This window comes from Salvelinus alpinus, chromosome 17 (assembly GCF_045679555.1).
Source record: "Salvelinus alpinus chromosome 17, SLU_Salpinus.1, whole genome shotgun sequence".
NCBI classification, from domain to species: domain Eukaryota; kingdom Metazoa; phylum Chordata; class Actinopteri; order Salmoniformes; family Salmonidae; genus Salvelinus; species Salvelinus alpinus.
The window spans coordinates 33,756,460-33,783,061 of record NC_092102.1 but is presented as its reverse complement, the minus strand read 5'-3'; the positions used below and the strand labels follow the sequence as shown (position 1 = coordinate 33,783,061).

At 43.6% G+C, this 26,602-nt stretch overlaps 1 protein-coding gene across 9 annotated transcripts in view; it reads left to right on the top strand.

Moving 5' to 3' along the window:
• The window catches only part of LOC139542811 (IQ motif and SEC7 domain-containing protein 1-like), a 263,640-nt gene that overhangs the window by 197,243 nt on the left and 39,795 nt on the right, over nt 1-26,602 (top strand). The window contains exon 1 of one of the 9 annotated variants that reach the window (XM_071348672.1): nt 5,935-6,151. The exons of 7 other annotated variants lie outside the window; for them this stretch is intronic. Coding sequence is in view for 1 of the 2 variants with exons in the window: in XM_071348667.1 (XP_071204768.1) it covers nt 19,145-19,221 (77 nt within the window). In the remaining variant the exon portion in view is untranslated. Of the gene's footprint in view, nt 1-5,934; nt 6,152-18,808; nt 19,222-26,602 lie in introns of those variants that run through there. One more of the 9 variants, XM_071348667.1, reaches the window with a different exon arrangement.

The window sequence follows — 26,602 nt, the reverse complement described above, 5'->3', positions numbered from 1 at the left end:
AGCTGAAACATTACTAATTTATTGGCCAAGATTCCTCTGAGCAGGCAGATGATAGATCCTGTGCTGATAAATGTTTAGGCCTTTCAGTGTTGGTCCTGCTCTCAGAATGGAATGGATCGCATTATTACAACACATTCATAGATTTAGTCAATTCCATTTTTGAGACTGAGAATAATCATCTATGAGACTATGACTATTGATTGCCCTACTGCAGTGGAGGACTACTGGCTGTAGTAAGCGAACGAGTGATGCTCGTTTGGAGCGATACTGGCTGTATCCAAGGTTCAGCCAATCGTTCACGTAACAGAATGCAGCGCAGCATGTGACTGAAGAGAAAAGAGACAACCAACTTGCTAGTTACAGCATCAGCGCGCGCTCTGGAAAGACAGCGGAGAGAGGAAAGGCAGCTTGCCAGTTACAGCAACGCGTCCCCTGAACGATAACGAATAGATAACATTAGGTGGAAGCCTGACCACGGGGGTGAAGGGTGAGAAGGTGATAAAGCGTACTTCATGAGCTGTAACCGAAAAACAACTGGCATTTGGAAAGTTTGAGGTGAGGGAGAAAGTGTGGTGGAAAAAGAATTGTTAGCATTGTTAAGAATCGTGCCAGCTGGATCTAATTTTCCGTTAGCTAGCCAGAGAAATGTTGAGCCACATTAGCCAATTTATCTGATCAAATGATTGAGTTTATGAAAATTAGCTAAAGTTATAACCCGTTAGTTGCTTACTGGACCCTGGCAATCTGTGTAAAATGTTAACTAGCTAACGAACTAACCACTATCTGTTAACTGTTTTCCCTCTACAGTATGTGGTTAATTTTTAGAGTGAGAGAATTATGTGAAAATGAGGCATTGCTTGTTAAACAGTTAAGTGGAGCTGGGCCTGGCTTAAACTGGATGCCACTATAGAGGTGAAGGGAACAACACACACTTTCCCTCTTTCTCACTTTTTTAATACAGTGGATAAAAAGGGGTATGCCAGGTGTATTCTCTGCCTGAAAGAGATCAGTTATGCCAACAAAGGGTATCATGCTCTGCTGGCACATTGTAGAACAGATGTCCACAGGCAGAAAGTGTACAATGTAATAATGTGCAGTGTAGCCCAAAGATATTGCTTTTGTTGTGTTGAACTTGACAGTAACACTTGTGTGTGAGTGTTGGGGGGGATTATAAAATGCTTTACTCAGTGAACGCTATTTTTGCACACATGTAGCCTTGTGCGCTTGATCGATGTCTACTATAGTGACCACTATAATAGAGCAAAAATAGAATGTCGTTTGTTTCATTCTATTTCTACTTTAAGATGTTTTTTACCCAAGTGCAATATTTAGATGTGTGTTTGGTCACAAGCGTTCTATAATAAAGGCTGTCATGGCTAACTGCAATATTTGTTCTCAAAAGTGTCATTTGCAGTAAAGTCTAGGCAACAAATAACATTGGATTGCTTTCTTTAAATTTTTTTTAGCTGTGAGTTAGGTTCACATAAACCACTTTTTATTTTACACACAGAGACTCATCATGTAGATCATATTCGTTGTTGTTTAATTAGTTAAAACCTGCATTTCCCCCTCGCAGGTTTTTTTTTGCATGTTTCAGTGCAACAAAAAAAAGTGTCACCTTTTTGGGCCCTCAGCAGTTTGCATCTCTGCCAATTGATGTAGCATACTGGAATACTTCATCAAACTACACAAGTAATGTTATTTAGTATTTTGGACATCCACCCTCCCACACTGCTGAGTACAAGCAGTTGACTAGCATGGTTTCATGTAGGCCTATGGTCTACTTGGATGGTTTCCCACATCTTTAAATTAGTACCTGCCTCTGTGAGAAATGATAATGTTGCGTCTGTTATGTGTAAATAATCATTAAAGTGTACTGCTTATCCTTCTAGGGCATTCAGTCCTCTGACAATTACAAAGTAGTTATTCTGTCAGCCTTTTCTGTTACTGTGACAACCGTGTGCAGTTCCATCAGTGTTTGGTGGTAACATCCCCAGAGACACGCTCACTCTCTCCTAGCATGTCTTCCTTCTGTCCTCACTGCGGAATGGCTTTTCTCAATTATGACAGTTCATCACAGTTTCAACAAGGCATTCTCGATACAGCCAGGCTTCTTGTTTCTTTATTGATTCATTTTTTTATGTGAACATTCAGAGTGTTTTCGCAGTGGTGCTTTTCCAAATGTCTACTGTGTAGTTATCTTCTCTCAAGAACAGAGCATTCCAGAGAGAACTGCTGTGTTATGGATCTTTCTGTCATGGGAGTTAAGAATAGTGGTGACTTACTCCATCATTGCTTTCGGCCATCAAAATTACACTGAAGAAAGTTCTTTAACAACTGTTTCTGAGACTGTAATTGGCTCAGAAACATCAGCATCTTGTCATTGCTGCCTCCCATTCCCCTGTCTTGGTATTGGACTTAGAGAACAAACCCATTCTCTTTATACAGTACTGTTACTGTCGTCTTCATACTCTGCCACAAATTAGCTCCCCTGACAGAGACAGAGATAATATTATTTGTCCTCCCACTCCTGCTTCTCCCCAAACACACTATATATTTTCTCAATCCTCTCTCTTTCTCTCTGACATTCTCCCTCATTTAGTGCAGACTGACTCACTCACTCACAGAATGGTTTTGGTACTAAATTGCTGTGCACTGGCTCCATCTGTTGTTTAGATAATTTTATAACAGAGGACAGGAGCCTCAATCCCCAGCTGAAAATGTTCCCAAACCAAGTCACCTTCATATCGCTCCGGTCTCCAACTTATACAGTTGCTTTGTTTTTTGTTGTTGTAGTAAGTGATAGAGAACCCACAGACTTCCCTCTGTCATAGCTAACTGTTACGCCCCATTACACAAGGAGATTACGCAAATTCCACTGTGAATTATTTAAGGGCTGAGACCTGAGACATAAAAGGATGTGGGATATCTTTACCCTAACAAATGACAGGACATACAGTACCAGTCAATAGTTTAGACACACCTACTCATTCAAGGGTTTTTCTTTATTTTTACTATTTTCTACATTGTAGAATAACAGTGAAGACATCCAAACTATGAAATAAAACATATGGAATCATGTAATAACCAAAAAAGTGTTAAACCAATCTAAATATATTTCAGATTCTTGAAAGTAACCCCCAATTTGCCTTGATGACAGCTTTGCACACTCGTGGCATTCGCTCCACCAGCTTCACCTGTAACGCTTCTCCAACAGTCTTGAAGGAGTTCTCACATATGCTGAGCACTTCACTCTGCGGTTCAACTCATTCCAAACCATCTCAATTGGGTTGAGGTCGGGTGATTGTGGAGGCCAGGTCATCTGATGCAGCACTCCCATCACTCTCCTTCTCGGTCAAATGGCCCTTACACAGCCTGGAGGTGTGTTGGGTCATTGTCCTGTTGAAAAACAAATGTCCCACTAAGCGCAAACCAGATGTGATGGTGTGTCACTGCAGAATGCTGTGGTAGCCATGCTGTTTAAGTGTGCCTTGAATTCTAAGTAAATCACAGACAATGTCACCAGCAAAGAACCCCCACACCATCGCACCTCCTCTTCCATGCTTCACGGAGAGAACCACACATGCAGAGATCATCTGTTCACCTACTTTGCGTCTCACAAAGGCACAGCGGTTGGAACCAAAAATCTCAAGTTTGGACTCATCAGACCAGAGGACAGATTTCCACCGTTCTAATGTCCATTAGTGTTTCTTGGCCCAAGTAAGTCTCTTCTTATTATTCGTGTCATTTAGTAGTGGTTTCTTTGCAGCAATTCGACCATGAAGGCCTGATTCACGCAGTCTCCTCTGAACAGTTGATGTTGAGATGTGTCTGTTGCATTTTTTTGGCTGCAATTTCTGAGGCTGGTAACTCTAATGAACTTATCCTCTGCAGCAGAGGTAACTCTGAGAGCCAGTTTCATCATAGTGCTTGATGGTTTTTGTGACTGCACTTGAAGAAACTTTCAAAGTTCTTGACATTTTCCGTATTGACTGACCTTCATGTCTTGAAAGTAATGATGGACTGTCGTTTCTCTTTGCTTATTTGAACTGTTCTTGCCATAATATGGACTTGGTCTTTTACCAAATAGGGCTATCTTCTGTATACCACCCCTACCTTGTCACAACACAACTGATTGGCTCAAACACATTAAGAAGGAAATACATTTCACAAATCAACTTTTAACAAGGCACACCTGTTAATTGAAATGCATTCCAGGTGACTACTTCATGAAGCTGGTTGACAGAATGCCAAGAGTGCGCAAAACTGTCACCAACTCAAAGGGTGGCTACTTTGAAGAATCTCAAATATAAAATACATTTAGATTTGTTTAACACTTTTTTGGTTACTACATGATTCCATATGTGTTATTTCATAGTCTTCATAGTCTACGATGTAGAAAATAGTAAAAATAAAGAAAAACCCTGGATTGAGTAGGTGTGTCCAAACTTTTGACCGGTACTGTATATTCCACTGTGAACCATTGGAGGGCAGAAAAATAAGAGATGAGGGAATGTGGGAGGACATTGGCATTGTATGGATTCCCTCAGAGTATCTCTCACTCTCTCTCCTCTCTCGCCCTGGCGTCTCTCAAGGTAGTTTCTATAGATATTTATAGGCAGCATTTACTTACTTATTTTCAGAGATAATGGGGGGCTCCTGCTGGGAGCAGAGAGAAACATAGCAGCTTTGCTGGAAGAAATATCATTTGAAAAGGATTTAGTACACCAAAGTTACAGATGGGTTTTGTAATTGACACAGATTAGTCTATTAAAGCCATTTGATTGATTAATACATACTAATCTCTCGGGGACAGACATTCTTAACATAAATGCATCGAGTAGCTGACACATTTAGGCAAGTTTTTGGTTCTGGGTCGCCGAGATTATTTCATAAAGATACATCTGAAAATAATTGAACAATTACATTGTTTTACAGCACACAGCTAGTTTACAATAGGGGAATCCTGTGGCAACAGTCACTGGAATCTGGACTAGCCAAGTCCTCCATATCAGGAGAGGGATGTTTCCATTGTGTTCAACAAAGTGCTGACAGATTATTGTGGTCTCTGGCCCAGCGTAGAACCAGAGGACTGGGCTAAGGGGTATAGGACACGAGGCCCAGAGAAAAGACAGGGAGGTCTGGTGAGACCTTGACAAGACATGAGGCCCAGAGGAAAGACGGAGAGGTCTGGTGAGACCTTGACAAGACACGAGGCCCAGAGGAAAGACAAGAGGTCTGGTGAGGCCTTGAAAAGACACGAGGCCCAGAGGAAAGACAAGAGGTCTGGTGAGGCATGGACAAGACACGAGGCCCAGGGGAAAGACAAGAGGTCTGGTGAGGCATGGACAAGACATGAGGCCCAGAGGAAAGTCTGATGATACTGACGGCGCTTTCCGCTCACCATGTCCATGGTTTCAGTTTCAGATGGTGCAATCACGTGCAGTGATGAGTTTTTCATTTCCTTTCATACACTACAGAAGTGGTTTCATTCAAACCAGTTAAGATCGAAATACAATGTTTATTATAAGCCAATAAAGATTGTAATACAATGTTTAGTATAGGGAGCCAGCACATATTCATTCAGTATATATTATAATAGAGTTGTTTCAGTGGTCGCTGACAGAGCTCAGATTCCCCTGGTCATGAGCGAGAGAGACAGTGGTGACATTGCAGCGCTGCAACACACTGACTCTGGACACGTCCCCACTGAGCCCTGGGATCAACACAACAGCTGAATAAATGCACTGAAATAGAGAGATATGAATGGGGAGAGAAAAAATGGCTGAGTGTATGAGAGGGAGAGAGTGGTATAAAGGGGACAGAGAAGCAGCAGAGAAGAGGGAGAGAGCAAGTGAAGGAGGGAGGGAGGGGGGAAAGTGCAGGGAGAGCCTTCCTGTTTTATTGACGTTCAGGTTCCTGTCTGGTGCTCTATGTCTTTCAACCCCAGGCAGCCTACACTACAGCACTATATCCCACCTCGATCCACCTCTCCTCTGCTAGCCTAACAGCCTGTTTACCGACCTCAGCGCTATGTAGATCAACGCGCCTGCCTTATAGTGCAGGGGCTTTCAGCTCCATCTCTCTTCTCTCTCTCTCCATTTCTCTGCTCGTGACTTGACACAGAGGAGGCAGATATATGGAGGCTCAGGTAGGTGGGCTCATTTATGGTATCTGTTTTTTTTTCTGGCAGTGTGAGTTTGATGTCTGGTTGAAGCAGTAGCTACCTGGCTGCAGTAGTGGGGTTTAAGGGGTGTTGTTGACATGCTGGCTCAGTCGGTGTGTGGCTGCAGTAGTGGGGTTTAAGGGGTGTTGTTGACATGCTGGCTCAGTCGGTGTGTGGCTGCAGTAGTGGGGTTTAAGGGGTGTTGTTGACATATGCTGGCTCAGTCGGTGTGTGGCTGCAGTAGTGGGGTTTAAGGGGTGTTGTTGACATGCTGGCTCAGTCGGTGTGTGGCTGCTGTAGTGGGGTTTAAGGGGTGTTGTTGACATGCTGGCTCAGTCGGTGTGTGGCTGCAGTAGTGGGGTTTAAGGGGTGTTGTTGACATATGCTGGCTCAGTCGGTGTGTTGCTGCAGTAGTGGGGTTTAAGGGGTGTTGTTGACATGCTGGCTCAGTCGGTGTGTGGCTGCAGTAGTGGGGTTTAAGGGGTGTTGTTGACATGCTGGCTCAGTCGGTGTGTTGCTGCAGTAGTGGGGTTTAAGGGGTGTTGTTGACATGCTGGCTCAGTCGGTGTGTGGCTGCAGTAGTGGGGTTTAAGGGGTGTTGTTGACATGCTGGCTCAGTCGGTGTGTGGCTGCTGTAGTGGGGTTTAAGGGGTGTTGTTGACATGCTGGCTCAGTCGGTGTGTGGCTGCAGTAGTTGGGTTTAAGGGGTGTTGCTGGCTCAGTCGGTGTGTTGCTGCGTTATTGGGGTTTAAGGGGTGTTGTTGACATGCTGGCTCAGTCGGTGTGTGGCTGCAGTAGTGGGGTTTAAGGGGTGTTGTTGACATGCTGGCTCAGTCGGTGTGTGGCTGCAGTAGTGGGGTTTAAGGGGTGTTGTTGACATATGCTGGCTCAGTCGGTGTGTGGCTGCAGTAGTGGGGTTTAAGGGGTGTTGTTGACATATGCTGGCTCAGTCGGTGTGTGGCTGCTGTAGTGGGGTTTAAGGGGTGTTGTTGACATGCTGGCTCAGTCGGTGTGTCGCTGCAGTAATGGGGTTTAAGGGGTGTTGTTGACATTCTGGCTCAGTCGGTGTGTGGCTGCAGTAGTGGGGTTTAAGGGGTGTTGTTGACATGCTGGCTCAGTCGGTGTGTCGCTGCAGTAATGGGGTTTAAGGGGTGTTGTTGACATTCTGGCTCAGTCGGTGTGTGGCTGCAGTAGTGGGGTTTAAGGGGTGTTGTTGACATGCTGGCTCAGTCGGTGTGTCGCTGCAGTAGTGGGGTTTAAGGGGTGTTGTTGACATATGCTGGCTCAGTCGGTGTTTTGCTGCAGTAGTGGGGTTTAAGGGGTGTTGTTGACATGCTGGCTCAGTCGGTGTTTGGCTGCAGTAGTGGGGTTTAAGGGGTGTTGTTGACATATGCTGGCTCAGTCGGTGTGTGGCTGCAGTAGTGGGGTTTAAGGGGTGTTGCTGGCTCAGTCGGTGTGTGGCTGCAGTAGTGGGGTTTCAGGGGTGTTGTTGACATGCTGGCTCAGTCGGTGTGTGGCTGCAGTAGTGGGGTTTAAGGGGTGTTGTTGACATGCTGGCTCAGTCGGTGTGTGGCTGCAGTAGTGGGGTTTAAGGGGTGTTGTTGACATGCTGGCTCAGTCGGTGTGTGGCAGTGAGGGATGCAGACCGTGTCTCCAGAGTGTCTCTACAGGTGAGAGCAGAGGCTGCCAGGTCAATGGATCGTACGGTACGGCGGAGTACCGTCTCTGCTGCTTTGCACTGTTGTCTGACTTCATGGTTACACTGATTAATGTTGCCTGGAGGGAGAGAAGAGAGGGGAGAAAGAGAGAAAAGTGTTTATTTGTGTGTACGCATACGTTTATTTAACTTAACTGTTCTTGTCCAAACAGTGACTGTAGATCTGTGGCTCCTGTGTCCTGTTGTTTCTCTCTGTAGACCAATGATTGTTCCCCCTGTCCTGTCTATGCTGGACCAGGGCAGCCCTGTCTCTCCCCAGCCAGAGCCAGCTCAGCTCTCCCCTCTGACTCACTGCAGAGCTCCTGGGTGATTCATCCTGCTCAGCAGCCGGCAGCATCCTATTGGCATCTTTTCAAATAAACCTATAGCGGACCGGACAGGAGCCTTCGTTAAAGCAAATTAAATACACAGATCCAAGAGAGGTCTCACTCTCATCAGTCATTTGACAGAATGGAGGTTGGCACACTACAGGGTCATTGTGTATTAATGGATTGTTTCTATGTGTTGTCAGGCCAGAGCTTTCATCATACTTTCTCCATACTAGCCACTCCTCGTTCTCAGCCCCTCTCTCTCTTTCTCGTCTTTCTGTCTTTCTTTCTCTCTCTTTCTGCCATCAACACATTCTTTGTTGTCTGTAGGGGGTGAGTTGAGTTTTGTTTTTCAGCTAGAGATCGTAATGAAACACAGTATTCCCCTAACGATCGTTAGTCAGAATGAACAGAGTTTTGAATCCCAGGTGTTTTCTCCACATTCCAATGCGTGTAGGCCTAAATGTGCTCTGCATTCCGCATCAAGTGAGCAGGGATACTCGTTTGCTGCCTCTATAGAATATTATTTACCTCAAGACCAAACATCTGCTGAAAACAACTTAACCTTGTTCTGCCCAAATCAATGTTTACTCACTTAACCTTTCAGAGCTAGAGGCTGATAAATTGGGCTTGTCACCCTCACACTGTTCCTCCTGTTCAGCTCTCCTGGCAGTAACGACTGGCACTCAGCTCTGTGGTTCTGGTATATGTCTATAGTACACGTGTGTGGAAAGGAAAGGGGCATATCCTGGCTGTCAGCGAGGCTGGTGTCAAAGCACAGTCCCACCTGAGCTGTGCATGTGATGTTTCTGTGTACCAGCTCAGTTTCTCCTGTCCTTTAGCTCTGGCTAGCATGACTTGTGAAAAAAGCAACTTCTTATTTCTGAGTGAACTCAGATTTGGAGGAAGTTCATTGGATTAGAATCACTGCTTATCTTTGATGACCAAATTCAGTTTGGGTTTTACAGTGGTAGCCACTTTAACTGTAAGCTAATTTAAAATCATCAACCAGTCTCTTATGATTCAATTAATTCACTGTACTCCACCCATACCTACACATCTCATTTAAAGGAGCCAAACAGAGAGACACAGGAGAGAAATCCATCCCCCTCTCTCATATTCTCTCACGGATCCCTCAGCTCCTCCAACTGTACATCTCCTGACTGGTCTGGTGTCATTCAGACTGCGGTTGAGGCTCACTACCCTTGGAATGACCAGTGTTTTATCCTCGTCTTATCGTGCAAGCTGGGAGAGCTGGGCCTGAGGGCTTCTAATGAGTAATTCACAGAGAACGGGACTGTGCAGGCAGTCAATAAAGCACTAAGCCTTATGGAGCGAACACTGAGTGAACAAAATATTTGGAACACCTTTCTAGTAGCTGCAGCCCAGCCTTTTCCCTCAGAACAGCCTCAATTCCTAGGGTCTTGGACTACAAGGTGTCACGCGTTCCACAGGGATGTTGGCCCATGTTGACTCCAATGCTTCCCACAGTTGTCAAGTTTGCTGATGTCCTTTGGGTGGTGGACCATTCTTGATACACACGGGAAACTGTTGAGCGTGAAAAACCCAGCAGCGTTGCTGTTCTTGACAAAAACCGGTGTGCCTGGCACCTACTACCATACCCCGTTCAAAGGCACTTCATCTTTTGTCTTGACCATTCACCCTCTGAATGGCACACATACACAATCCATGTCAATCAAGACTTAAAAGTCCTTCTTTAACCTGTCTCTTCCCATTCATCCACAATGATTTGAAGTGCATTTAATAAGTGACACCAATAAGGGAGCATAGCTTTCACCTGGATTCACCTGGTCATTCTATGTCATGTAAAAGCAAGTGTTCTTAATGTTTGGTATACTCAGTGTATATCACAGTGGTCAGGATAAGGCCAAGACACTGGAGAGATTGGCTCTCTGGTTGTAATACATGTCTCAGTAATGACTGATTCTTTCCCCTCATTCTGCAGGGCCTAATTGGGTTTGGAGTGTTGTGAGCTTTGTGTTGATGTTGATGTCTGTGGGTGTGTGAATGTTGTGTATCCGGTAAGTTTATTTTCTCAGCTAAATCTGGTGCAACGCATCACTTCCCATACTCTGAGACGTATGTTTTGTTGTAGTGTCCCTGCCAGATAAACGTAATAAATGAACAAAAAATATTCTCGCTCCATTCCGAACAAGGGATTCTATCCCTATTGGCTTTCAATAGGATGTTAGATGAGGTCCAGGAGGTTTTTTGTTCTGTATGGATTTAATGGACACGAAACAAAGTAAGTGTGTCGGGTCATTTGTCATTGAAAATGGTAGAGGAATCCATGTGTTCTACAGTACATAAGCCTATCTCACTCTCTAGTAAATGATTTAGCACCATCTTAAACCTTATCAAAAGAATTGAAGCGACTGAAACATAAAACTTGGTGCTGTATAATTCATTTATGATATACATTGCCTCTCCGTGCCCGTGGCTCGGGTCATGAGATGAAGTTCTCACATTCTTAAAAAGTCTCTGTTCCTTCCTTCCTGTCAGCTTGGAGGGGGTTTTATGAAAATATGGAGTGACAGTAGATGTGCTGACTTGCACTCTTCCAAGACTTGCTGGAAATGAAGTATGAATGGAATTTGTACACTCAGGATGTCTGGTTCCACTGGAATGTGTTGACGACATGAAAATATTCCTCAACACTCTCGTGACCTGAAGACGAGTTGGCTTAGCTTCTCATTTTCTGAAAGCCAAAATGAAAGACAGTATGACTGGTTAAATCTTAGTTGCCCATGAATATGTTTTTTCAAAGGACACATTGTTTCCATGTTTTACACAGTGGCCTACAGTATAATGTGTCCACTGCTAGCTAGAACAAACCTAAGGCTTTACAAATGGAGGTATTTCAGGACATGAATAATGTATCTCCTATTTTCCCCTTCATTTTTCAGATGCTTTGAAGCAAACCTTGTAATTAATATTTAAATACTAATGATCCAGGTCCCGTTGCAGTTGAAGCTCAAACGTCCCAGGTTACCGTCACCAGTAAACTGATAGGCTGACAGTTTTCAGAGGTACATTCTGTGACAGGGGTTTGGACTTAGTTGTTGTTTTCCGCTCAGATTTGCAGAGTTTTGGAAAAGAGAGGAGGTTAGAAACCGGTTAGGATTTCCTTCAGTTAACAAATGTTTGAGGGCCAGACACTGCACTTTCCCCGAACACAATGCTTTTAGCGGTCAAACTGTAGCTATCTGGCTGTCCAATAGAAGCCTGTCTTTAGGCCTATATTTTATGTTCATGCTACTCTTGTGTTTTTTACAGTATCATTATATGAGGACCTACTGGACACACCTTTTAGGATCCCCACTCATAGATTAGAATCAGAATACTTCTGTGGCTTCGCTGTTGTGTGAGACTCTTTTAACAACGGTGTCTGACATCACTATAGGACAATCTAGAAGCTTGGCAAGTGAGGTTAAAATTGTATGGAAGATAAAAAGAGCCCTTCCCCTTTTCCTCAAGGTGAGATCTACTGTACCTCTCAAATCACAGTGATATGGTGTTCCTTATCTCAGCCTTCCCACCATTTGCATGACATTAATTTCCTCCTGTTAAATCCATAGCTTAACTCTCCATCTGTAGCAGATCTCTTTAGGTGATGATGTCACTCAGTGCTAATCACCTTCTCAGTCATTATCTCGACTAGCCCCGTGGCTGCTGTCACTCCCACAGCTGGCCTTAATCATTTAGTACCGAGCACTTTTGCCTAAAACAACTTTGTGAAATTAATTATTGTACTACTGTCAATGGCCAAATGAGAAGGTCGTTAATGTGAAAAATCATCAGTCTTCTCCGTTTCAGAAGGAGCACAGAAAGTCATTCAGCACAGCTCTCATAGTCTCAACCTTTGCCTCTGTGTGAGTTTCAAACAGTCTGCATCTTCTGTGTGTGAGTTTCAAACAGTCTGCAACTTCTGTGTGTGTTTCAAACAGTCTGCAACTTCTGTGTGTGTTTCAAACAGTCTGCAACTTCTGTGTGTGAGTTTCAAACAGTCTGCAACTTCTGTGTGTGAGTTTCAAACAGTCTGCAACTTCTGTGTGTGAGTTTCTTTCTCAAAATTAAGATGGTATAATTAAGCAACAAGGCCCGAGGAGGTGTGGTATATGGCCAATATACCACGGCTAAGGACTGTTCATAGGCGAGACACAACGCAGATGGCCTGGACACAGCCCTTAGCCGTGGTATATTGGCAATATAACATAAAGCCTTATTGCTATTATAAACTGGTTTCCAACGTAATTAGAGCAGTAAAAGTACATGTTTTGTCATACCCGTGGTATACGGTCTCATATAGCACAGCTGTCAGCCAATCAGCATTCAGGGCTCAAACCACCCAGTATATAATATATATTATTTGACAGCTTGACACATCGCCTAGCCTCGCCACAGGGCAGGCCTTGTTTTTTCTGTCCCTAATCAAAGATGTAAAATGTACGATGCGGCAGGCAGCACGAGAAAGGCTTACTTTATGCCCCGTGCCAACTCAAACAATGGGCAGCGCCAGTGCAGACGGCGGGGCAGGGAGGTGCTCCTCTTGGGCTCAATAGCACCATTGTCTCTGGCCGCGGGGTTCGGATGCCACAGAGATACAGCGGGTACTACCAGGCCAGGACATACGAGGGCAAGGGAGCACACAGTAGGTAAGCAGATCTAGCAGACCTCCAGCAGAACCCCAGGGCTGAGAGAGCAGACTATAGAGAGAGGGAGAACAGGACACGACACAGAGGGAACGTCTTGTCTGGAGAAGTGATTAGCTGGATGTGGTTGGGGAGGTGAGTGAGGGAGGGGGTTAGGCGGATGACAGAGAGTGGGGAGGAGGGATGAAGAGGATTTGTTGTTGAGGTGTTGTTTTGACCCTTTCACCCCACTGCCCCCCCTTAGTTCTTTCTCTGTTTCTCGTTCTCCCTCTCTTTCTCTCTTACTCTATTCAACCTCCTTGTAATACTTACGTCGTATGTACATCCTTACAAAAATAATTGTGTATTTTTCACCGAAAGTTTGTCTGATCTCTGATGCGACTGACCAATAATGCAAACTAATTAAACTGGCAACAGATGTTATTGTGAGCCGTACAGTCAATTTGCTTAAATCAACAGCATCATTAGATTTCACTTTGCTCTTGTGTGTCTAATTTGATTTAATAGTCAGATGTACTTGTCAATCGCCCAAAACAAACAGGCCAGTTATTATATTAAGAGCGTTTCACTCACACAGCTTACGTCTGGAATATAGAAGCAGACAGTTTTTACCCACCAATGTATCAAAGCCATTGAAAATCGATTTTGGAGCCAGAGAAAGGAAGGAGAGGCGAGGGAGGCGTCTTTTACAGCATTTGGCCTCTGCTTTACAGACTGGAAGTCTGACTGATGATGGATTGGTCACCATGGTGTCGTTAGACCAGCAAGTAGATGTCAGCACAGAGCTGTAGTTTGGTTCAAAGGGCTCCACAGTGTTTGGCTGCTGAAGGGAAGTCAAGAAGTTTTGTGGTTTTTTTCCTGTAGAAATGTGTTTGAAATTTACAGCAAATGTTGGTTCCTTTTGATGCTGTTTTTTTTACATCACCTTTTGTTGTTGTGAGATGCAGTAATGCAACTGACTGTACTTCTATTTTCCAGTCCCAGAAAATATGATGAGACTTGTTTGGCCTGCTTGTTTGGTATTTTATGTTTTGATTAAATTCAACATAAATAAACATCATGCATTCTGTGAACCATAAGTGGTCATATCAATTGACCATCTCAACATGACGTGGATGAATATGCCCCGTAAAAGCAGGTCAGTGTCTTTTTCCATCCCTTGGATCATTCAATAACTGTCTCACCTCTTGACCCCATTTTCCCTCCTCCTCACTCCATGGTCACTGAGATGCATGACCTCATTGTCTTATGACATCATGGTCATAGCTCAGCTCTCCCTCAGGGTCTCTATGTGTGACTGTTTATAGAGATAAAAGAGATGACTCCAATGTCAGTTCTGGCCAGCAGATGGCCCTATCAATCTGGAGGGTGGAGGCACACTGCAGGACCTGTGTGTCTATCTATGGGACAGCTGTGTCATGCACTCTGTGTCACTAGCCCTTAACCACAGATCTGAGATCAGATTACTACACCCCAATCCTTATTTAGCCTGTTTCAGTGGTCGAAGGCAAAGCCATGACATGCACTCCAGCTGCCATCTTGTGTATTTATATTCTCAGTGGTCACTCACAGTTGGTAATCTGAGCACAGTGCTGTATGTCATGGCCGATCATGAGGGATACTCTAACTGGAAAGGAAAGGGGAAGGTAATACTAGTATTGTGTCATATATCCTTGTTGTGCCCTCCAAGTAGGCCCATTGCAGTGTAATATCATCACTGAGCATTAGAGAAAGCCAATCTTCTACTAGTCATTTTGTTGCAAAATTTGGCATTACCAGAGGATTGTAATCTGTCATTGTAATGTACAGAACAACAGCACCACAGTCTACAGTGGGAGGTATTGTACCACAGTACCAGCTCTCTGTGGGTAGAGACGGTGGTGTGTTGTTCATTTCTCTGACAGTGAGTTTACCATAGTGTAGTGTGTCACCTCTGATCTCACATGGCTCTGTTTTTAGCATGGCAGCACTGTGTTGTAGTGTGGTGTTGTACAGGGGCGGGGCTTAGACAGAACACAGAGAAATATGGTAAAGAGTACTGGAGGGAAAACATTTATGCATGGACAAACAAAGCTCCACTTTACACAGCTGCATTTTATTCGCAATGACACAGGAAAAATAGGGTTTCTTTTTTTCTTTGTTACTAACAAAATGGTTGCAGTAAAAATAGAACTCGTACAAACGCACAGGCCTGGGATTGCATAGTAGACTTATTTTGACTTGACTTATTTTGAATTGTGTCGCCTTTCCATTCTTGTCCATTTAACTCTACTATCTTCTGCCACAGTGAATGTAGTGAGCAGCACAGTAGAGGTTGGGAGATCATCATTAGAGAGAGCTGGGTGTAGCAGCCCTCTCTGCATAATTGGTTGTGTGCAAAATAAGAATAACCTTAGTGCTGCTGGCGGCCAATTAAACAAATTATTTGCCTTCTTAATTGATGCAATCAAACTGCTATTTTGCTGCAGCTAGAAACAGGAGGAGGAGAAGCAGCCCATCTATTTTGCTTACTGTCACATACAATATATTGTCCCTATTCTTTGGTACCATACAACATGACTGCCACGTTCCCTATTCTAAATGTAGAGTTCAGGCATTACTAACGGATGTAGAGACACGTTTTTAAGACAAGCCCTTCAGACATCACTAGCTGGTGTCTGATGATCTTTGATGGTTCCCTGAAGATCCAGAGGTAACACATCTGTTCTGGCATCGCTGCCAGCCAGGATGTGATTTGATGAGAAACGCTGCATATCCTTTCATTACTGTCAGTCCAACCTATTTATACATCTGCTTCCAGCTCCCGATTAGACACAGGAATCCTTTATTCCCCAGAAAAAATGTGTTTGTTTCTTACTTTGAACGAGTTCCTAACAATTCACTCCAAATATCCCGGGCCCCTACTTCTGTTAAAATGCTGCCGTATCAAACAATGACATCACCAAGCTAATTGCTTCCAGACCTGGAAGATAGTCTGATTTTTATCATTTTTTCTGGTACAGTGCTCACTGGCTTTGGCTTGGCCTCCCAAGAAAGCAGATATGAGAAATGGTGCAAGACATCATGTAGACATAGTGCAGCACAACTCTTTTATAAACAATACAAACTCTGTGAGTGGGGCTCCAGGAAACTAGCTATCGCTTCAATGGAAAAACACTGGAGGTCTCAGGAATCTGCAGTACTGGAGCTAGGTGCCGTTTTCCATTTTCATTTGATATTTTCTAACATTTTCTGAATGTAAGGCATTCATAACTCAGTATTATTCGTGAAGTGCTAGACTGAAATATGGAAATGGTCTGTGAAGCTAACCTTTCAGACAAAATATGCCATAAAGTGGTGATGTCCCAGATCCGCTATTCTTGCCAAGGCCAGGAGAGGGTGATGGACTGGGAGCTGTAATTCAGTCAGGCCATGTGCAGTGAGCTGGGGAGACTATAGGTTTTTATGAGCACAGACAGGGCCCCCTGTTGGAATTCCCAACCATGACATCATTACCATGGAGAGAGCTGTGCAGACGCTTGGAGAGGGGCAGAGGGGATACGGAAGGTTTTCCAACATATACACACAGAGCAAGAGAGAGATGGAGGAGGAGGTAGACACAGAGGGTTTGTTCAGTGGTTAAAGTCAAGACATATTTGTTCACTTTCCTTGTACTCAGTTTTAACAGTGCTTGGATGTGTTTAGCAGTTTATTCAGTGAGGTAGTTGACATTGCTGAGGGAAAGAACACATTTCTATCATCAGCAGAAAATATTTGAAAAAGTAGTTTTGATGCAGATCATTAATATAAACTAGAAATAATAGAGGTTAAAGGTGTCGATCCTTGTCAAACACCATGATCTCGGGGTGGGTGGGGGGGGTACTCCTTTTGAAATTGCATTTTGCATTCTTCATTTTTAGATAGTGCTGTCATTCTTTGAACTGCTTATCAATGTTTTCAATTGAGGTCCTACATAAATGGTTCCAATTATGTTGAATTTGAGCCACACTGAGCCAGTCCTGATCTTATACAGATATTACCAAAAGTTCCACTTGCTTGAGGCCGTATGCTTGTCCTTGCATATTAAACTCACTCCCCAAAAATGTTAATCGACCATATGAAATCAAGTGATATTCTCCAGACCCGTAATCATTCCTAACAGATCTAAGTGGCTCTGATAATGTAGCCGTCCATCTCACCACTGGACCACCAGACCGTAATGAAATCCTCCCCTCATATCAATTCAAATCTTCCTTCCAAACGAATGTCAGCATGGATTGTGTTTATTTATTTAGTATCTCTTGTGATGAAAGTATTGACTGCCACTGCAGCCCGAGAGGCTTTGATAATATTCTGAACTCATTTCAAAATACCGCCGAACGCTTAGATGCTCTCGCCTTGGGTTTACTAACACGTCTGAATTACAACATAATGAGCCTGTAAAATAGATTGAAAGCCGTTTAAGAAGTTGTGGGTTTTTGATACCGTTTTTCTTCTTGGTGTGGGCGTTTTGTTTACTGTCGGTCATAACTAAACAGGGCTTCTAAACAATGGAAAGACTGCGTGACAGGTAATTCCTGTCAATTGAGTTGGGTGTCTGCTGCTGTGCAATGTGTCGCCAGCTGTGGGGCTACAGCAGCACTACGGGTCTGGGTCTCTGCTCCGTCTGAAATAGCTCCTTAGTCAGTCTGCCCTCCTCCTCCTGCAGCAGCACAGCCATCTGCTGTCTCTATAACCATTATGTTCCCCACCCGCCACTCAGCTCAGCTCACAGACACACATGGTAAAATATGCAAATGTTTTCCTTGTGAGCTTCCTTCTATTTCTCTTTCTCTGTGTCTCTCTGACTCCCTCCCTCTTTCTGTTTCTCTCTCAATCTTCCGTTTGAAGTCCCAGATGAAAAGGGGCCAAAGGAAGCAATAATTTTCTCCCCGGGGAAGCCCAGGGTCCAGGCTTGTAATTAGAGGAAATCACCACCTTCCTCCTGAGATGAGCACGTCAGTGATTGGTGTCCCCAGTAAACCCGACTCATCTGGGAACCATTCTCCCCATATTTCTGGTGCCTGTTGTCATTACCCCCAAAAAATACCCCTGACTGGGGGGCAGTTTGGCCTAGTTCCCCCCATACCCCAACCCCCTCTCTTACTGGGTTAATTGTTCTCGGGCCCTGTCCTGTCAATCTTAAGGAGCCTAGAGAGCACAGCACCATCGCAGACAAGGGTATCTACTGGAGCTCATGCCTGACTGACACACTCAGTCCATTATGGTGCAATGGGAGACATTCTATGTGCTGCTTCATTATCTTCCATCCATGACAGAGCTTGAAAGAGCTGAATACAGACACTACAGAGAATGTGGAAGGGACATCTTGAAATGGGAAAGTGAAAAGAATAGGTGATGAGAGAGGAATAGAGAAATGAAGAGGGTATACCGATACAGAAAGGCAGGGGGACTGTACAGTAGCTCTTATACCCTTTGGGATTGCATTAGAGATATGGAGGGAGGGAGAGGAGGGGCCTCTAAATTCATACTAAGAAAGACCTTTCTCTCTTCCTATTTTTCCTCATTGTTTATTTGCAAACATTCAGTGCTGGACCCTGAAAGACTATATTAATAGAGGTGCTTCCACCTCTCTCTCTCTCTCTCTCGCTCTCCTCTCTCGCTCTCCCCCTCTCTCTCTCTCCCCCCTCTCACTCTCTCTGTCTGTGTGCCCTTCGTGGCTCGCTTCCTCTCCCTCCATCCCCTCCTCTCATGTTTTTTTCCCCTCCCTCAGATAGCATGACTTTATTTTATCCTTGTTGGTCCAGGGTCATTTATATTCCCCCATCAGTGTTCTGCTAGAGGAATTCCATCCCCTTTCCTCTCTCTAGCTACAGAACACACACCCCCTTCCCTGCTCCCGCCTCCATCCATACTGCTAACAGTCCAGCGTCTCCACCCACCAGCCCCCACTTCCACCTCACACACACTCCTGCCAGCCTGAAGAGTTGAGGACAGACACAGAGAGAGAGAGAGGGAAGGAAAGAGTGAGTGAAAGATTCCTCCATTCGTCTGTCAGTGGCTATACTGACTGCCTCTGCCACCTAGCAATCACTGCTAGCCCGCCTGCCTGCCATACATCCATAGGGAGCTGCCTTGAGAAGGCAAAGCAATGGGAGTATACTGTATGCTGCTAATGCAGTGCTATACCTAGAGGGCTAGGCGATGGGACTGTGTCCCATCTGAGAGGGATCCATCGGCAGTAACAGGGAGAGATGGCTGGTAATGCTTGGAGCACCTCGTCTTGTGACTGCTAGCTAGCATGTGGTGTTTGCACTGTAACTCAGAGAAGACCCAGTCCTTACTGGAGCTGGAGCTGGAGCTGGAGCTGGAGAGCTGGTAAGGCAGGGTGGTATTGTGTGTGTGTGTGTGTGTGTGTGTGTGTGTGTGTGTGTGTGTGTGTGTGTGTGTGTGTGTGTGTGTGTGTGTGTGTGTGTGTGTGTGTGGGGGGGGGAGTGTGTGGGGGAGTGTGTGGGGGAGTGTGTGGGGGAGTGTGTGTGGGAGTGTGTGCGTGTGCATGCATATATTTTTTCCTGATCTGTTTGTCATCGGGTAAGGTTAGACAAGGCTAGTATGGCAAGTGATCAGGCACAATGTTTCTTAAACAGAAATGTGTTTTTGTGTGTGTGTGTCTGCGTGATTGTGTGTGTGCAACACAATCTCTGTATGCATGCTTTGATATGTGTCTCTCATTCTTAACATAGTGCTTTTCTAGTGACGTGCATAGCATATCCACATTACATGAGCCAGGGTAGATAACAGTAGTTATCTTACAGTTGTGATATTAGGTTCACGATAATGAATTCTGTGCTCCAACTTAATCGAATTGCATAGGTGTGGGGTGTGCCATTTCGATATCACCTCTTCTTTTATCAAAATAGGCGATTTTCACTTGGCCTCTTTGCATAACTGAATAGATTGTTTGCAGCTTTACAGAATGTGATACATCAATACTGCTACAGTATAGTGTCAGTCTAACTGACATGTACAGGGCCTTCAGAAAGTATTCATACACATTTTGTTAATACTGCCTGCATTTAAAATTGATTAAATATATGTTTTTTCTCACCCATCTACACACAATACCCCATAATGACAAGTTTTTAGAAATGTTTGCAAATTTATTGAAATACAGAAATATCTAATTCAAGTATTCACACCCCTGAGTCAATACTTTGTAGAAGCACCTTTTGCAGCGATTACAGGTGTGAGTCTTTCTGGGTAAGTCTCTAAGAGTTTTCCACACCTGGTTGTGCAACATTTGCCCATTTGATTATTTTCAGAATTCTTCAAGCTCTGTCAAATTGGTTGTTGATCATTGCTAGACAACTATTTTCAGGTCTTGACATAGATTTTCAAGTAGTTTCAAGTCAAATCTGTAGCTAGGCCACTCAGGAACATTCGCTGTCTTCTTGGTAAGCAATTCCAGTGTAGATTTGGCCTTGTGTTTTAGGTTATTGTCCTGCTGAAAGGTGAATTCATCTCCCAGTGCCTGGTGGGAAGTAGACTGAATCAGGTTTTCCTCTCGGAATTTGCCTGTGCTTAGCTTCATTCGTTTTTTTTGTCCTGAAAAATTCCCCAGTCCTTAACGATTACAAACATACCCATAACATGATGCAGCCACCATTATGCTTGAAAATATGGAGAGTGGTACTCAGTAATGTGTTGTATTGGATTTGCCCCAAACCTGTATTCAGGACAAAAAGCTAATTGCTTTGCCACACTTTCTGCAGTATTACTTTAGTGCCTTGTTGCAAACAGGATACATGTTTTGGAGTATTTTTATTCTTTACAGGCTTCCTTCTTTTCACTCTGTCAATTAGGTTAGTATTGTGGAGTAACTACAATGTTGTTGATCCGTTTTCAATGTTCTCCTACCACAGCCATTAAACTGTTTTAAAGTCACCATTGGCCTCATGGTGAAATTCCTGAGCAGTTTCCTTCCTCTTCGGCAACTGAATTAGGAAGGATGCCTGTATCTTTGTAGTGACTGGGTGTATTGATACACCATCCAAAGTGTAATAATAACTTCACCATTCTCAAAGGGATATTCATCTACAAATAGGTGACCTTCTTTGAGAGGCATTGGAAAACTTCCATGGTCTTTGTGGTTGAATCTGTGTTTGAAATTCACTGCTCGACTGAGTGACCTTACAGATAATTGTATGTGTGGGTTACAGAAGTGAGGTATTCATTCAAAAATCACGTTAAACACTATTATTGCACACAGAGTGAGTCCATGCAACTTATTATGTGACTTGTTAAGCACATTGTTACTCCTGAACTTAAGGCTTGCCATAACAAAGGGGTTGAATACTTATTGACTCAAGACATTTACGCTTTTCCTTTTTAATTAATTAGTAAAAATTTCAAAAAAAGATATGCACTTTGACATTGTGGGGTATTGTGTGTAGGCCAGTGACAAAACATCTCCATTTAATCAATTTTAAGTTCAGGCTGTAACACAAGAAAATGTATGTGTGCTGTATTTCTGCCCATTGTCATGAGTTGAAGGGCATTCCTGTGGAGTCACTGGCTGTGACTGACTGATGGGGCTGTTCTCTTATGGCTGGATTGTCAAGGGCAGGTGTGGAGTGTGGTGCGGCGGCTAATTGAATTATTAATTACTGAGAGAATGACTGTCTGGTTGTTAGCATCGCTAGACACATGACAACTGGCAGGCTCAGGTTCAGACAGCAGCCATCCAGCACCAGGTCTGACTGGGCCTGTACGTTGGTGGGGTGAGGACTGTACTGTAGCAGCCTATATTGGCAGTGCTTTGTGGATGACGGCCATATTGAGTGAGTGGTCTGTTAATGATGCACCACCACCGAGCCATCTCTCTTTCAAAAGAGACAGTTCTTTACTGCATCCGTCCTGTGCTCATGAATACCTTTGAGGCTCTTAGTTTAATACAGAATTGATCTTTTTGAATAATACAATTTAAGTCGATTTAAAAATCAACCCCTATAAGAGTTTTTATCAGTAAATCAATCATGATGCGGAATGACTCATTCAATTACAATGGGAAGTAAAGCATAGAGAAGGAAAATAAGGAATCGAGGCAGTCAGACAGTGAGTCACATGGGCGTGGCTTGCTATATAAAGCAGGCAGACAGGCATTGAGGCATTCAGTTACTGTTGGATTGAACGTTAGAATGAGCAAAACAAGTGACCTAAGCGACTTTGAGCGAGGTATGATCGTCGGTACCAGGCGCGCTGGATCCAGTATCTCAGAAACGGGCGACCTCCTGGGCTTTTCATGCACGACAGTGTCTTGGGTTTACTGATAATGGTGCGACAAACAAAAAACAACCAATCAGCGGCAGTCCTGTGTGCGAAAACAGCTCGTTGATTAGAGGTCGAAGGAGAATGGCAAGAATTGTGCAAGCTAACAGGCGGGCCACAAACGGGTAAATAACTGGTGTGCAGAACGACATCTCGGAACATACAACTCGTCGGTCCTTGTCACGGATAGACTATTGCAGCAGACGACAACACTGGGTTCCACTCCTATCAGCTATATACATGAAGAAGCAGCTCCAGTGGGCACTCGATAACCAACCCTGGACAATGGAGGAGTGGAAAAACATTGCCTGGTCCAACGAATCCCAGTTCCTGTTGTGTCATGCTAATGGCAGAGTCAAGATTTGGCGTAAGCAGCATGAGTCCATGGCCCCATCCTGCATGGTGTCAACGGTACAGACTGCTGGCGGTGGTGTACAACTGCGTGATGCAACAGAATTGTGGTGCGTATCAATGGTGCTGCAAGCAGATGAGGAGAAAGTTTGCACCAGAGACTGCGTGGTCACTGGAATGAAGGAAAAAAGCTTACCAGACACCATTCAGTTGAATCAATGAACCTAGAGCTGTGGCATTAGAGCCCATAACCCCAACCCGCCACCCTAACCCTCACACCCCAAACAGTGTGCCCTCTCCAGAAGAGTAGACCACCAGCACATGTTCTCCAAACACAACAAAAACAGATGTTTTCTCTCTCCACTGCCAGCCAGTGACTCAGAGAGCTCATAAATACAAACCCAAACTGTGGTCCACAAAGACGCAGATGTGTAAAAACGTTTCGGAGGTCAAAGCTCAACAGACCACACAGCAACATGGTAATGTAGTGCAAGTGCAGCGTTAGAAAAACAACAAAGCTATAAACAACACTCAGATTAGGGTCGCAAATGTACTGGTAGTTTACCAAAGCTACCGGAATCTTCAGTAATTAACAGAAAATCTATGTCAATATATCGTAACTTCGGTAATTTATACTTCAACTTTTAAAAAATGTATTCATATATATACACTGAACAAAAATATAAACGCAGCATGCAACAATTTCAGAGATATTACTGAGGTACAGTTCATAAAAGGAAATCAGTCAATTGAAATAAATTCCTTAGGCCCTAATCTATAGATTTTACATGACTGGGCAGGGCTGTAGCCATGGGTGGGTATAGGCCAACCCACTTGGCAGCCAGGCCCAGGCCCAGCCAATCAGAATTCGTTTTTCCCCACAAAAGGGCTTTATTACAGACCGAAATACATTTCACTATTCCATATATTTTACATGTGATAAGGCCACACAGAGGGTAAGAAATAATTAGCCACCTGTGATCACCTAAAGTACCCAAAAGGGCCACTAGATGTCTTGTGATAGATTACAAAAATCATTGAAAGATACAACAAGCCTAATTGAGATACATTTCTCCTTTCAGGTCCAATAATGAGAGCTAGTATAAAGAAGCAGATTGGAATTTACAGTGTAGTACAGCTGGAAACTGGCTAGCTGAGCCGGCCAAGTTAACTGACGGGATCGTTAGGAGAGTTTCCAGTAGACGTTATGTAGTTGACATCGGCCTCATCACAGTCGTGATTTTTACTACTTTAATTCGGACTTCTTAATTTTAACTGTCTCCTACTTCAGTTTCAGTGGCCGAACTAGCAGGAGCGTTGGCACACCGTCTTAGGAATGAGGAATGACTGTCTAGACAGAACACCAGTCCCAGGACCAGTGTTTGCATTTGTATTTCTGAGTCACTGGCTGGCAGTGGAGAGAGAAAACATCTGTTTTTGTTGTGTTTGGAGAACATGTGCTGGTGGTCTACTCTTCTGGAGAGGGCACACTGTTTGGGGTGTGAGGGTTAGGGTGGCGGGTTGGGGTTATGGGCTCTAATGCCACAGCTCTAGGTTCATTGATTCAACTGAATGGTGTCTGGTGAGCTTTTTTCCTTCATTCCAGTGAAGTACAAAAGGCTAAACGAGAAAAGGAAGGACATTCTGTCATACACCAAGCTCAACATAGCCTTGACAAAGATGAGCAAAAAAGACTATAAAACAAATAAAACCAATACTGAGCTATATTGTTTAAAACAAATGAAATTATATTATTTTATGATGATACAATTGCTCAGAGAAATACATTTTATTTACAAAGTAATTAAAGTAAATCTCAAGATAATGTTCAAAATTCTTGCCACCCCTGTTTTGGAAACTGGAGCACCTTCCCGTTGGGAGGATACCGACACTGAGCCTTTTTCTAAAATGAGTTATGAGATTGAAGAACACATTAGGGGGATCTTAGACCATTCCTCCATACAGAATCTTTCCAGATCCTTGATATCCTCCATCTGTGCTTATGATCTGCCCTCCTCAATTCAACCCACAGGTTTTCAATGGGCTTCAATTCCCAGAGAGAGAGATTTTGTGGTCAATTAACCATTTCTTTGTTGATTTTGATTAGTGCTTGGGGTTATTGTCGTGCTGGAAGATCCACTTGTGGCCTAGTGACAGCCTCCTGGCAGAGGCACCCAGGTTTTTGGATAAAATGTCCTGGTACTTGGCAAAGTTCACGATGCCGTTGACATGGGCCCCAGGACCAGTGAAAGAAAGATAGCCCCATAACATCAAAGATCTACTACCATATTTTACCGTACTGTAGGTATGAGGTACTTTTCTGAATATGCTTCTGTTTTTCAATGCCAAACCCACCACTGATGTGCTTGGCAAAATAGCATTATTTTCATGTAATTTGAACACTGGATTTGAGTCTGGATTTGACTCCCTCCTCAACCCTTCTAGAATGCAAACGCATTCGGACACAATCGGATCGTCTGATTGGTACCAGAAACCGATGGTTTGGGCCAGAGCCAGAATACATGTGGGGAAAACGATGTTTTGAGAATTCGTCATTGGCTTTGATACTCTGATTAGTTAGAGATGATCCAATCGCTGATGACTTTGTTTTGCACAACTCCCCTCATCACCACAAAGGACTTCAATGATGGCAGATTCAGACTGAAGTATGTAGTGATGATAAGCGATCGATAGAGCAGTGGAAGAATTCAGTAAGTCGTCAGGCAACTGGAACTCCTTCAGCCTGCACGTCATTAGCAGTCCACTATTCCCAGAACCCCAGTGGATGTGACTCCTCTTTTCCGGAAAGGCGTGAATTTTGCTCCCTCTGGACTGTGTGATGGAATAAGCTGAGGCCTTTGCGTGTTTATCAGTATATGCAGAGAAAAAGGGAGGAAGGAGAGAGAGAGAGAGGGACAACCCACCTCTGGCTCTCCCGCTGAAAATCACTACCAGCTGAACTGACACCCTCCTCCAGTCCTTCCAGACCAGGTTGAAAGCTAGGGATCGTAGACCACCATTCCTGCTTTTAGTTTGCTAATATAATAAAAGACAAGTCAAACTTGATTTAAAGTAATGTGGAAGGCAATATGAATCTCTCATTTGGGAGATGTTTCTGTATCACTTGATTAACTGCCTTTCCACTGGTTTAAGCTTTCTTCTATGGTGGTTTGTTCATCCCCATCTTATCTGACCAGTGGTGGAAAAAGTACCCATTTGTCAGACTTGAGTAAAAGTATAGATACCTTAATAGAACGTTGGTCAAGTAAAAGTGAAAGTCACCCAGTAAAATGCTAAGTCTAAAAGTGTTTGGTTCTAAATAGGTTTAAGTATCAAAAGTAAATGTAATTGCTCAAATATACTTTAGTATCAAAAGTAAAAGTATAAATCACTTCAAATTCCTTATATTAAGTAAAGCAGACAGCACCATTGAATTATATATATATATTTTTACAGATAACAAGGGGCACACTCCAACACTGACATAATTTACAAGTGATGCATTTGTGTTTAGTGAGTCCGCCAGATCAGAGGCAGTAGGGATGACCAGGGATGTTCTTTTGAAGTGCGTGAATTGGACAATTTTCCTCTCCTGCTAAACATTCAACATGTAACGAATACTTTTTGGTGTCAGGAAAATGTATGGAGTAAAAAGTACATTATTTTCTTTAGGAATGTAGTGAAGTAAAAGTTGCCAAAAATATGATTCGTAAAGTACAGATACCCCAAAAAACTACTTAAGTAGTACTTATTTTTAGTCAAGTATTTTTACTAAAGTACTTTCCACCATTGTATCTTGTTGGCTGATAAGGACACAGTGGATTTGTTGTCATAACTCAAATAACCAAGTGTAGTCTGTAGATGTGTTGTTATTAAAAGCTCTCTCCTGGAGTTACAGTTGAAATAGGAAGTTTACATACACCTTAGCCAAATATATTTAAACTCAGTTTTTCACAATTCCTGACATTCAATCCAAGTAAAAATTCCCTGTCTTAGGTCAGTTAGGATCACCACTTTATTTTAAGAATGTGAAATGTCAGAATAATAGTAGACAGAGTGATTTATTTCAGCTTTTATTTAT